Source organism: Tinamus guttatus, unplaced genomic scaffold (genome assembly GCF_059628265.1).
Source record: "Tinamus guttatus ecotype Peru unplaced genomic scaffold, ASM5962826v1 Tinamus_guttatus_pri_ptg000347l, whole genome shotgun sequence".
Taxonomy (NCBI): Eukaryota; Metazoa; Chordata; class Aves; order Tinamiformes; family Tinamidae; genus Tinamus; species Tinamus guttatus.
The window spans coordinates 188,705-200,721 of NW_028288881.1; the positions used below are offsets into that span (position 1 = coordinate 188,705).

The 12,017-nt window shown below is 32.5% G+C and overlaps 1 protein-coding gene across 2 annotated transcripts in view; it reads left to right on the forward strand.

The window, feature by feature from the left end:
* NCAM2 (neural cell adhesion molecule 2) overlaps nucleotides 1–12,017 on the forward strand; it is a 261,042-nt gene that overhangs the window by 138,628 nt on the left and 110,397 nt on the right. For both annotated transcript variants that reach the window (XM_010220023.2, XM_088529801.1), the window contains exons 5-6: nucleotides 4,760–4,897; nucleotides 9,124–9,241. In XM_010220023.2, coding sequence (XP_010218325.1) covers nucleotides 4,760–4,897; nucleotides 9,124–9,241 — 256 coding nt within the window. The remainder of the gene's footprint in view (nucleotides 1–4,759; nucleotides 4,898–9,123; nucleotides 9,242–12,017) is intronic.

The following is a 12,017-nucleotide window of genomic DNA, read 5'->3' on the forward strand; positions in this document are numbered from 1 at the left end:
GAAATGTATTTTTTTTTCTGTATTAGCAAAGAAGAGTAATTTTAATGAACGTTGCTGTTTGTTAAATATTGCTTTTTATTTGTTTTACCAATTAATCTCACCTCTACAGGCTCACTAATGAAATAAAACTATTCTTTTCAAAATCACACTATTTGAAAAATCCAAGGTTTAAGTTCAATACGTAAATCTTTTTAATTGTATTCCTCCATAAAATTTACACTGTGAAAAAGTAGAATAAGATAAACTGATTTTAATTTAAACAGCAGAATACTTTGTTTGTTGTTTAGCTTTTTTGTATAGCAGAATAGGCAGTAGTCAGCCAATACTTGAGAGGAAGTGAGATTTTAACTGCTGTAAAAATAAGACAGTATGAACTTCATGAATGTTGGCAATGTCTATATCAATTTATCATGAAAATGGAAAAAGTGTATATGTGAAGTCTTAAGGTTAATTTTTTTCCATGCCTTATGACATAAAAAAGACTGAGTTTCATTCTATATTTCCAGGTTCAAAATCCCCAATGAAGGATCAGTACCTTTATCCTATTCACATAATTTAAAATGTTTGACCTTTCCTGTTAAATTTAACAAATCCTTGACGGCTACTAGTATCTATAATTTTATGTTCCATATAAACCTATGTTCCATTTGAATGACTTCTCCAGAAGGCCAGTTCACAAAATCTGAAGTGAGAATTTAAAGATTTGTCCTGTGTATGAGGCATATAGCTAACTGAAAATATCACCTCACTAACACCTAAGATATATACCAATATCTAATTTAGTACATACCTAATATCTAATATAGTAAATCTAATGCAGTATGTACCTAATACCTTATTTACACCATTGCTAGACCATCCTAAGATCTTTTTAGTGTTGCAAATGAAAATGTGACTGTGGGAATGGTTGTCTCTTATCCTTTGGTAAAAGAAAAAGAAAAAAGCCTGGAAGATCAAAATGTTCAAAAGTGTCTTTCTGGTCTTAACTTGATTAAAGTATGATAGATTGGCTAAAACCTGATAATACAAAATACAAAGCAAAAATTTCTGGGAATATTCTAAGGGTTTCTGTGTTGTTCTTTTCAAGAGCTAATTTGCCATGACTCATAATTTCATTGTGTGGGAGTCAGGGTTGCTGTATGAGCTGTAGAGTGAATGGGATTGTTTTCATTGCTCAGATCTTATCTGGAATTTTAAGTGAGTTGCTCAGCTTTTGTGCAATGCTAGCGCTTCAAGGGATCTTAAATATTGCTTGTTCTACAATGCATAAAGTGAGTACAAAAATTTATGGACAGACTTGCATATTAATTTATAGGCCTTGTTAGAAATAACCTTAGAAGAACTAGCTGTCATTGTTAATATACGTATTCTAGGTGCTAATCTATCTAAGTATACTTACAAATTACCTAATGTCTGTGTATTTAACCAGGTATTTATTCTGACAGAGTTCAAATCACAATGGTATGTCAGAATTCCACTATCAGATAATTAAATGCATAGTTCTACATAAACATAGTATAGATGTGATATATAAGCATAATGTGTGTACAAAATTGTATGTTATATCTGACCGGAGAGAAGATATTTAGGCTTGGTGCATCCTTCATGTTTTTTGTATGATTTGTAGTATATTTGTGTTTTCTATTCTCAGTTGCATGACTCTATAAAGTGTTTTTCACCATAGATAGCAGGACTGTAGGACTGCACTATGTATTGTCAGGAGGAAATTATTTTCAAAAATATAGATGTAGTTTTCAAATCCACAATATTAAACAGATGTGCAGTTCCCAATAACTAATAGAATTACAAATGGTAATTGCATATTTTCTAAGCCATTTTGTTTTTTTCCCAACAAGTGGGGTGATGATGATCTTATTTTGTGAGCAGCGTGCTCAAAAAAATTGCAGTTTCTTATTCCGACAGCTACATGAAACAGATTTCAGATGAACCAGTCTGACCCTCTAGATCGTATAGGGTAAGCTCTATCAATTCAGTCCTACTGTTTCTCCCATGAACTGTACTCTCTGAGAAAAGGGAAGAAATTTTCAGAGATTTGCTGCTTGAATCAAGGCTGTTGCTTCAAGTCAATAGTTTGCACAGTCCTAATTACAATAATGGAAAAAAATGGAAAAAGCAGTCTGTAGAGAGGCAGTGTAAGAGGCCTATTAAATGTGCTTGTATAAAACTGAGGGTCAGATCTGAGTGTTTTCTGTTGTATGGAGAATGTCCCTCCATTTAACATGGCTGCATACCGCTTTTAATTTGGTCTAGAAGAAGAAATTCTTGCTGAGGAACATTCTTTCCTGTGGAAAGTGACTAGTTAGGGATATATTAATTCAGCTTCTTTTCTTCAAAATTCAAGATGTTTATTGTCAGAGTCTTAGGATGAACGATTGTACCTAACCTTTTATGTTAGATGTTGTGGTGTCTGGTATATACACTAGAATACAGTAAAGCCTAAAAATCATAAGCCCATGTACATTCCAGCTGTCAGCAGATGGCTCTTCTGCCTCTCACTCTGAAGAAAGAGATAGGTAATCCCTTTTTCTCTTCATACTCTCTAACATTTGAATAGTCTGAAAAGAAGGATGAGATTATGTTCTCCTAAATTGGGCATTTGAAGGTGACTGTGTTGAGTCCAGAAAAAAGAGCGATCGACTGGAGATTGCAGTGCCAAGTCAGTGTGCACACCTATCAGCTATAATGTCTTTCAGTAGAGCACACATATTTTTTTAGGATATCTGTGGGACAGGGAATTTTGTGCGCATGATCTGCCAGGCAGTCCTTGTTTGCCCAGCTACTCTGAAACTTCTGAGTAGCTCTGTAGTGCACATGCGTCCACCAGTACCTAACCTGTTGCTTGCTTAGGTTTTGGGGAGTCTATTGACCCAACCTGTGTACTCAGAATTGTTTCTTGCTAAAAATAATATCATCGTGCATTTAGTGGTATTTTCATAGGGATGTGAACTCTTCCTTCACAGTCTTGCCAAAGTGTAAAAAAATGGGGAGCAATGATTTCTCAAGAAAATCATGTACTTATTTCATGTTCCATTCTTTTGTGTCCTTTTAATGCCACCTGTATTAATATTTTTTTTTTCTGTATGATAGACAGTAGTAGCAGTGGAAAAAATAATATGTTATACCTGGTTTATTCATAAGAACATCTCCTATTGTATGCACATCCTCACAGTGTAGACGAAAAAAAACTTCCAATAAAAAATTATTCTTTGGTGAAAAGATATTCAGCCAGCACTGATAGAACTTTTTCTTTTTCCTGTTATTAAACGAACCTTCAGATACCCTTCCTGTTTTCCACATTTTAAAGAATAAACGTGATCCAATTATCCTGTCCTTCACCTCACACACTAAGAATTTATGATGAAAATATCGCCAAAGTGAAAACATTTCCAAGCTCAGCTGTCTGAGAATTGTGTAGGGACTGGAAAGAAGGAAAAAAAAAAGTAATTTGTATGTGATAGTGTGTGAAATGGCATTAATGTTCAAGCATGACTTTAATAAACTAGATGTAATCAGTGTAAATGTGTTGAGGCCATTGATGTCCTGTAAACTTCAATCAGGTGAAGTGTAATTACATTTTTCCCCACGTGATTTTTTTATACAATTTTGACTATGGAACAGAACTCACAAGGCATAAGAGCTTTTTTTTTTCTTGTAGATATTTGTGTACATATGTTCAATAAATAGATTTATCTGTACAATTATATAAAAACTTTAATACCAAATGTGGCATATCACTGTTTTGAAATAGCAGTGTTGTGTTGTGGGAAACCTAGCATGTTTTATAGTTCCAACAGAGTAAAAAGGAAAGGAAAACTGTAAAAAATGGCACCAGAACACTGGTTAAAACTGCAAACTTGTAGATCACATCATTAGCTAATATTGAAAGCATGAGGCTGGTTTAGATAAAAGAGAATGCTGTGTAGCCAATACACAGGTGCTACAAGAACTATACACAGTGACTTTCAGGATTAATGCTCCTCAAAGATTAATAATGACTAGTTCAGATAGATAGAAGAGAAAAATTAAATTCAAATTTAGTTTACTTTGTAGATTATAAATGTGCTGCTGCATATCCAGCAAAGGATTAACACTCTTGTCCAGAATCTATTTCTGCAATGCACTTGAGCTACTGAAAAATTCTGTTGGATTTAGGGTTATGTTGGATTTATGCAGAAGGTTGTTTGTTGGACTGATGTCTTTTTGTGAATGTCTGCATATGGCAACAAAATGTTAGACTATAGTGAGATGCATAGTCAAGAATAATAGTTTATGAGTAAAGGACCAGGAGGAGCAAGCAAGGTGACAGACAATAGTGCTGTAAAATGGGCACAAAACAGTTGATTAATCAAGTTGGAGAGCAAAGAAGCTTTTTTTCTTAACTTTATTAAATTGATGGATTTATCTTATTCCATATCTTTTGCCTTACTGTTGTTGCATATGTTTGTATTCCACCCATTTTGTGATAATTTATGAATTGCAGTTGCTTTGAAAAGTCATTGAATACAAGAAGCATACTTGAATGGAAAATCCTGATTGAATATTAGAAAAGAACAATGTAATTAGACTTGGAATGAAAACAAATGTGTCAGTTTGCATTTTACTTTTAAATAGCCAAATGTCTTGTCAGTGATCATTTTGATTGTATAGAAAAAGTGTTTAAATGTCATTATTCTGTGCTAGCATTTCTAGCACTGTCTTGGTTTACTAATACTGCTTAATCCTTTACTTGCCCCTCTAGGTAGATTTTCAGTATTACCAAACAACAATCTCCAAATTCTTAACATCAATAAAAGTGATGAGGGAGTATACAGATGTGAAGGAAGAGTGGAAGCCAGAGGAGAAATTGACTTTCGGGATATTATTGTTATTGTGAATGGTAAGGATTAAAAGTTGTTAAATTGACTTCCTGCTTTAATTGTAAACTTAATTTTAAAATGTATCCACTTAAAAAAAAATTAAACTGGTAGTTGTAGTTGTCATGTCTGTTTTAGTATTTTTTAAGTCTCTTATATTGTAAGTAGAACATATATTGCTTTATAGGGATTTTATATAAATATGTGAAGATGTTTTTTAAAATCATTCACAGAACACTGAAAATCACTGGAAGACTTGAGTTTCAGACTATAATGTGCAGTAATTTATTTCACTGTATTTTTCAGTGTTTTCTCATCTGCTATTTTAAAACACTTCATTTTTCATAATTATTCAGTTTCACTGATTGGTGCCTACTTTGTTGATTTCCCGTATTTAAAAAGATCCTAAAAACACAGACACGTTTTATTAAGATTGGTGGTATTATTTAATATTTTTAACATTTTACTTTTATGAATAGTAAGCTATATAACAAGTTATTTTAGAAGTGCCATTTTACAATTTATCAGTTATTAGAAACCTCTAACAATGAATATGAATGCAGAAAAAGACAATATGGAGCATTTAGCTTAACCTAACACAGTTCATAAATGACAATTTTTCATCTACAGATTCTATTTAATGTCAGTGTTTCAGTGAAACCACTTCCAACATGTCTGCTAGGTTCTGAGTTTTAAATGTTTTGTCCTTGACTGGTCCTTTTTTGCAGAGTCTAACTTACAGAATTCCTTATGTGAGTTGCATTCTCAGCTAACTGTGAGGGGAAAAAAAGGCAACTTGAGAAGTTTGCAGGCTGAGACAATTGTAGCTTTGTTGATTTATTTGGAGAGTCTGTGGATTGCCAACATATGATGATATGAGTATGTTCCTTTCTAAATGCCTTTTTTATTAAACAGGCTGATCAAGAACTGACACTGTGAGAGCAGGATGGGTACATTTCTGCAAATATGATCTGTTTCAATGTTTTATTCATATTTAACTCAAATATATAGGCTATGGTAGAAATGCATGGAGTCTCAGATTGCCTTTTGCAGAAATTATGAGATTTTGCAGAATTAAAAGAAAAGAAAAGAAAAGAAAAGAAAAGAAAAGAAAAGAAAAGAAAAGAAAAGAAAAGAAAAGAAAAGAAAAGAAAAGAAAAGAAAAGAAAAATCCCCCAAAGTATTAGCTGTCCTTTTACCCGTTGCATGTAGATGAAGTGTTGTTTATGATGTAGTTGACCCCCAAATCACCTGATTCAGGGAAAAGATTTGAACCAAGATAACCTTTTCTTTCAAGTAAGTGCTTTATTTAGTAGGTTCCCCTCTCTATCCAACAGCAAAAAAAAAAAAAAAAAAAAAAAAAAGTTTGAGTTTTTGAGTTTTTGGTCTTTGTAAATTAGAGCTCAAGACAGAAAAGAATGAGTGAATGGCAAAGGCATTAAAAGGCCTTTTTGTTTTGACCAAAATTATTTGGTAATAATTAATTGATAACTCAGTCTAAACTCATGAATGGTGTTTGTGTCTCAGAGTGGTTCTTCTCAGCAAATTAAAACTTCACATATAAAAAAATAATAGTATAATACTAAACATTCATAGTTCTATGTAAGTGAAATTTTCCTGCAAAAGCATACTTTATTTTAAAATATCTGGTGGTGTGACAGATGAGACAAAAAATATTTTTTTTGAGTTCTCTTAGTGGACATATAGAATAAGTTTGCTTAGTATGTTTTGGGCACAGCTGTCACTTTGCTGGTGCTGCAAACTGCTCAAATGTTAAGGTAGAGTTGACAAAAATCCAGTTGCAATGAAGCACTAAACACAAAATGGTACACTACGGTAAGATAAAAATAATTTTGGGTTTGGCTTTAAAGCTTTATCGAACTTCTAGTTTAGCAAAGCTGAAAGTTTTGTAGCATATATCTGAACTGAGCATGAAACTTGCATAGTTTATAAAAAGCTATGTACTTTATTGCATACTCTGAAGCCGTTTGAACTTCAGAATAGTTCTTTTGTGATTCCCTTTTGGTACCGTGCAACCACCAAAATAAAATGATTTAAAGTCACTCTCCAAATGATGTAAGGATCATATTTCAGAAATTCATTCTTTTTTTTTTTTTTTTTTTTTTTTTTGCCAGAAGTTAGAAGGATAAATTCGTATTTAGATATTTACAGAAGTAGCAGAAATTTTCACAATTGATGCAGCAGCATATGCAGGTGTTGTAGACTAGGTGACTCAGATACCTGGATAGAATATTAATTCTTTAGCAATAATGATTTCCTTGCAAGCTGAAATAGGTGACTCTCACCAAAGTGTCTTTACATTACAAATTGAAATTTCTTGTTCTGAAACAAAGATAAAAAGAAAAACAGTCTAGAATTTAGAGGTAAATAGTGGAATTTTATGCATACAGACAATGTTGTAGAGATATAATTCATTTTGAGGAAAAGGAATGAAAAGTCAGTAATGCATGTCTTGAAAACATGTCTCCTTTACTCCTGTCATCTGTAGGTGGATATTATGCTAGTTGTCATAACACTGGCTAATTAGCACTTGGGAGAGACATAAATGGCAGGGGGAAAAATAAAATGGTCAGTATTTCTTTCTGTCAGACAGTAGTAGAATATGTTCTTTGTTGTACCCGCATCCAAACTAGCTGAACACAACAGCGGTTATGACTCAAGGCACTTCCACGTAGTTGTAAGAAATAAAAGCTATAGAACAAACAATTTGGCACTTTAATCAGTGTTCTGCTTAGTGCTGGAAGAGCAAGATTGAATAGTTTCATGGTGAGACCTGGAAATGCAGCACAAATACTCTCTCTTCTAATTTGTGAAAAAGAAGAAGACTGAACGTATAGTAGATATTAGCAGCAGAGTTAAAAGTCTGTATGTCCAGATTGTACAAATTTGGAGGTTTATTGCCCTAGGGGACACAGTATTTGCAATTCTGGTTAGTGGCCCATGCAACTTCAGACAGAAAAGAAGTGATCCTTGAAACTTAACACTTCATCACACTATAAAAATTGTGAAAGCAACTCACAATAAGTAAACATTTACTTATGCCTTTTGAAAATTTCTATAATTTTACCTTGCTGTTCATTATATTGGTTCTGTTTTTGTATAATGCAAAAGATATGTGAACAAAATGCATGTTAACTAGGAAATACTAAATCAAAAATCTTGTTTTGATATACAACATGTAGTTTCCAATATATAAAAGCCTGGGGGGGAGAGTTGCAATTGGTAAAAAAAGGAAATACTAGAAGAACTGGATTATATCTTTGAAAATCATGTTCAGGTTATTTTTTCCTACTGCAACACTGAACTTTTAAATGGTATTTCTTCTCTGCTAGTATTTACAATTAAGTCTAAACAGCAGTTTTTACGAACTGTAATGTAAAATAAGACAAAAAATCCAAGGCCTCTTGAAATTAAGTACTATTTTTTAAGAAGCTTATTAAATTTATTTCTTTACATTTTCTTTTATGTCTGAAAATTTCCATATATCAGGTAGACACCCTGATCTAACTGAAATAGAAGGAATTGCTGTGACTTAAATGTTACTGAATTTTACCATTTTCCTTGAAGGCAGAAATTCAAGAAACTTGCCAGTCATATCTAGGCTGCTTATCATATCTAGATTTACTTGGATTTACTTGGCTTTTCCTCTTCTGGATTCATTCCTTAGTTCCAACCTATGTATGTACAAGGTCTGAACCAAAGATAAACAGATGACTTCCCCGAAAAAAAATAAGAAAAATTAAATTAGAGTGAACTCTGTAACATTTCACCATTTTAAGCTAGTGATAATTTTGTAGTGTAGAACACTGTCTGGCCTCAGCGCATAGTTGAATATCAGTTATATAATTGAATTAAAAAAAAAAAGCTTTGAAATATATTTTCTTTTGAGATGATAGTTAAATTAAGCTCATAACTCTCTCTTGTGCATGCTAGATACAACTTTGGTCACTTTAAATACTTCCATCATAAATTTTCATAACTGCAGAATAAGGCTTTATTTATTGTAGTTCAGAAGGTATCACAAGGTATCTTGATAACATCAAAAATATATCATCAAATGTGGAAGAAGGAAGACGAATAACAGTGATTCATATAAGAAGTTGATCACTAACTGTAACTGTAAATTCCAAAATTAGAAAAAGATCCTTTAGAAAGGATGTTTTACATTTTCCAGCAATATATAAAATCTTTATTTTCCATTAACAGGACCTAATGTTTTATTTTTCAGTTCCTCCAGCAATTACTCTGCTACAGAAAACCTTTAATGCCACTGCAGATCGAGGAGAGGCAATAACTTTATTCTGTAGAGCCATTGGATCACCTCCACCTGAAATCAGTTGGTATAGGTAAGTTCAACTGAGATCTGCAGTTAAGAGTACTGTTTAAATGTATCATGATTTTCTACAACATTCCATTAAGTGAGCTGTGCAGTCTTAATTTCTTTAATGAGTTTTAAATGTTTGCTGATCATTCCTGCTGTTAACTTCCAAAATTAATTTCAGCATTAATAAGTGAATGAACTTGCACCAATTCAGGTGCTCTCTAGTTACAAGTAAGAGGAAAAAAATATAAATGCAACAAAAATTATTTTATTAAGGTTAATTCTTAATATCTGAGGGAAAAAACTGCATATCTCACAAAAAAACGCCTAAATCTACCAATAACTTTTGCACATGAATGCTTCAGGCAAAAGATATGTGCAGTTTGGCCTTAAATAAATGTCCACCATAGATCAATAGTACTGTTAACAAAAATAACTGTAAAGACAGTACATTTTAAAAAAATGATCCTAGTCATTTCTGACTGTCCATTTCAAGGAGATAGTCAAAAGCGGATATGAATTTGGACACTGTTAGCATCTGTGGACGTTTTAGACATTTTTAATACAATGTTTTGAAATATGGAACTGTTTTTAAAGCTCATGTATTTTTTTGGTGGTGACAATGAAATGAATATACTAAAGCCATGTCATTTTTAAACAATTACCCTATACCAGCTCTAAAAATTCAATCATCAATAAATTCCGTGTTCTTTTAATTGTAACAAAAATATGAATCAGTTCTGTGATATCTTATATGGATGAACATTTCTATTTTAGACACGAATAATTTGCATCCACTTAAAATATTTCGGAAGAATCCAAAGGTCACTGCATTTTCAGGTGCAAAATGAACTTAGAAAGAATTCCCATCATTTCTTAATCTCTTTTGGCATCTTTGAACATTGTTAGTTTTGTTTTAAATGTTAACTTCCTTTGACTGACACCTTTCTTTTTAACATGCCAAAAGCCAAATGCTGATTTAAATTTTCTCTTATGTAAAGTGATTTGAGTGGCAGGAGATGTAAATCAAGAGAACACAAAGTTACTTGCATGATATGGCTTAGAACTGAAAATCTAGTAGCAGGAAAAAGAAAAAATTCACAGAGTCAAAATTAAAGAACTAACACTGAATTCACAAACTGCAGTTGAGTATTCTCATTATGTAATGTTTGAGGTCATTGCCCAAAACTCTGAAGAGTTGTCTGAAATCCTACATTGTCAATGTGTAGACATGTAAGACAACCCAACAATGATGCTTTACATTGTTCAGAAATGATCACATAGACTGCCACAGTTCATGGATATCTCTGTTTACAATTGTATTTTTTTAGCATTTTATTAATATGACAGAATAAATATCTTGGAGAGACACTTGTGTCTCTGTCTGCTGATCAGAGACTATGGAAATAGATACTCCTTTGATTTGCAGGTGACTGAGATAACTGACTTGTGTAGACCCTTCATTAAGTATCTTTTGTGAAGATCTTATGAAAGCCTCACAAGCGAGCGTGCTGGGTGCTGGATTTTTAATGAGTGCATTTCTGTTCTATTCCCACTTCAGGCACTGATGTATGTTGTGCAGTATTGGGTTATGTGTATCATTCTTCTTCTTTTTTTTTTTTTTCTCCTCTCATTCCTCATTTTTTTCTTTTGTCTTTGGTTTATTTTGTCTTTTTAAGTTATAAACTCCTTGCAATTAGAGCATATTCTTCCTTTTTGAGGTGCTGGGAGCAAGGGACTGTATAGTGCGTGATACAAAAAGACCTAATCTCTGTGACAGAACGTTATTATTGATGTACAAGCAGAGAAAGTAAGGTGGGAGGAGCTCAGATATTCTGTTGGAGTTGAAGCAAACTTAATTCTAAATAGTATTCCAGTGTTAATATCATCACATTTTTGAAATATCTGCCCTTTACTGTTCAGGTCCCTTTTCATTTGCAATTTGGTGGGAGTTAGTAGAACACAGAATCCGCTCAGACATACCTCAAGATAGATATCTGTAGTTTTCTAGAAAGTTTCCAATTTTTTTTTGTTGTTGTTGTGAAATTAGAATGAATGTAAGAAAACTTGATCAATATATTTCTTCTCTACTTTGAAGAAAATGTAAGAAACGTTGTCAGTAATAACAAATTCTATCAAAACTACTTTATTGGATATTAATATTTGTCAGCTATTGAAAACCTTATTGAATTGGTTCTGTCTTTGTCTTGGCCAGAATTAGTGGCCAAGGTGTCATATTCCCAATTTTGTCTTGTTTAGTGTAATTTGTGATATTTGATGTAAGTTGATATTAACTTCAGCTTTATTAAAGGGTTTTGTTTTTTTTTATTTTTTATTTTTAAATAGGCAAGTGGAATTAAATCTAGAAATTTATTACTGAGAGTGTTGATTTTTAAATAATTTCAATATTTGTTTCAAGCAAGTTTTGAGAATGATGAGGTCAAATTTTATTCCCCACTACCCTACTTTTCAATATGAATTCAGACATTTTCTTTAATTTATCTCATGTTATCTATTTGTGAAATGGGTGTATGTAATAAAGGTACTCAGTGAAAATGACTGTTTTTTGAATATATAGCTATGCTTGGATAAAGCGTCAACAAAATATAAAAGTTTTCTCAGTGACAGGTGGAGGAAACTAATCTAACATGCCATGTTTCTCTAAAAATACTTTATTTCACTTACAGGTTAGCAAGTTTGAAGTATCTAGCAATGAAGAAAAGCCAGCCAGGTTTAGTTACGGTTGCATTTAACATGCAAATGTACTTTGTAAATATTTCAGACATTGCAAAAATCTAATA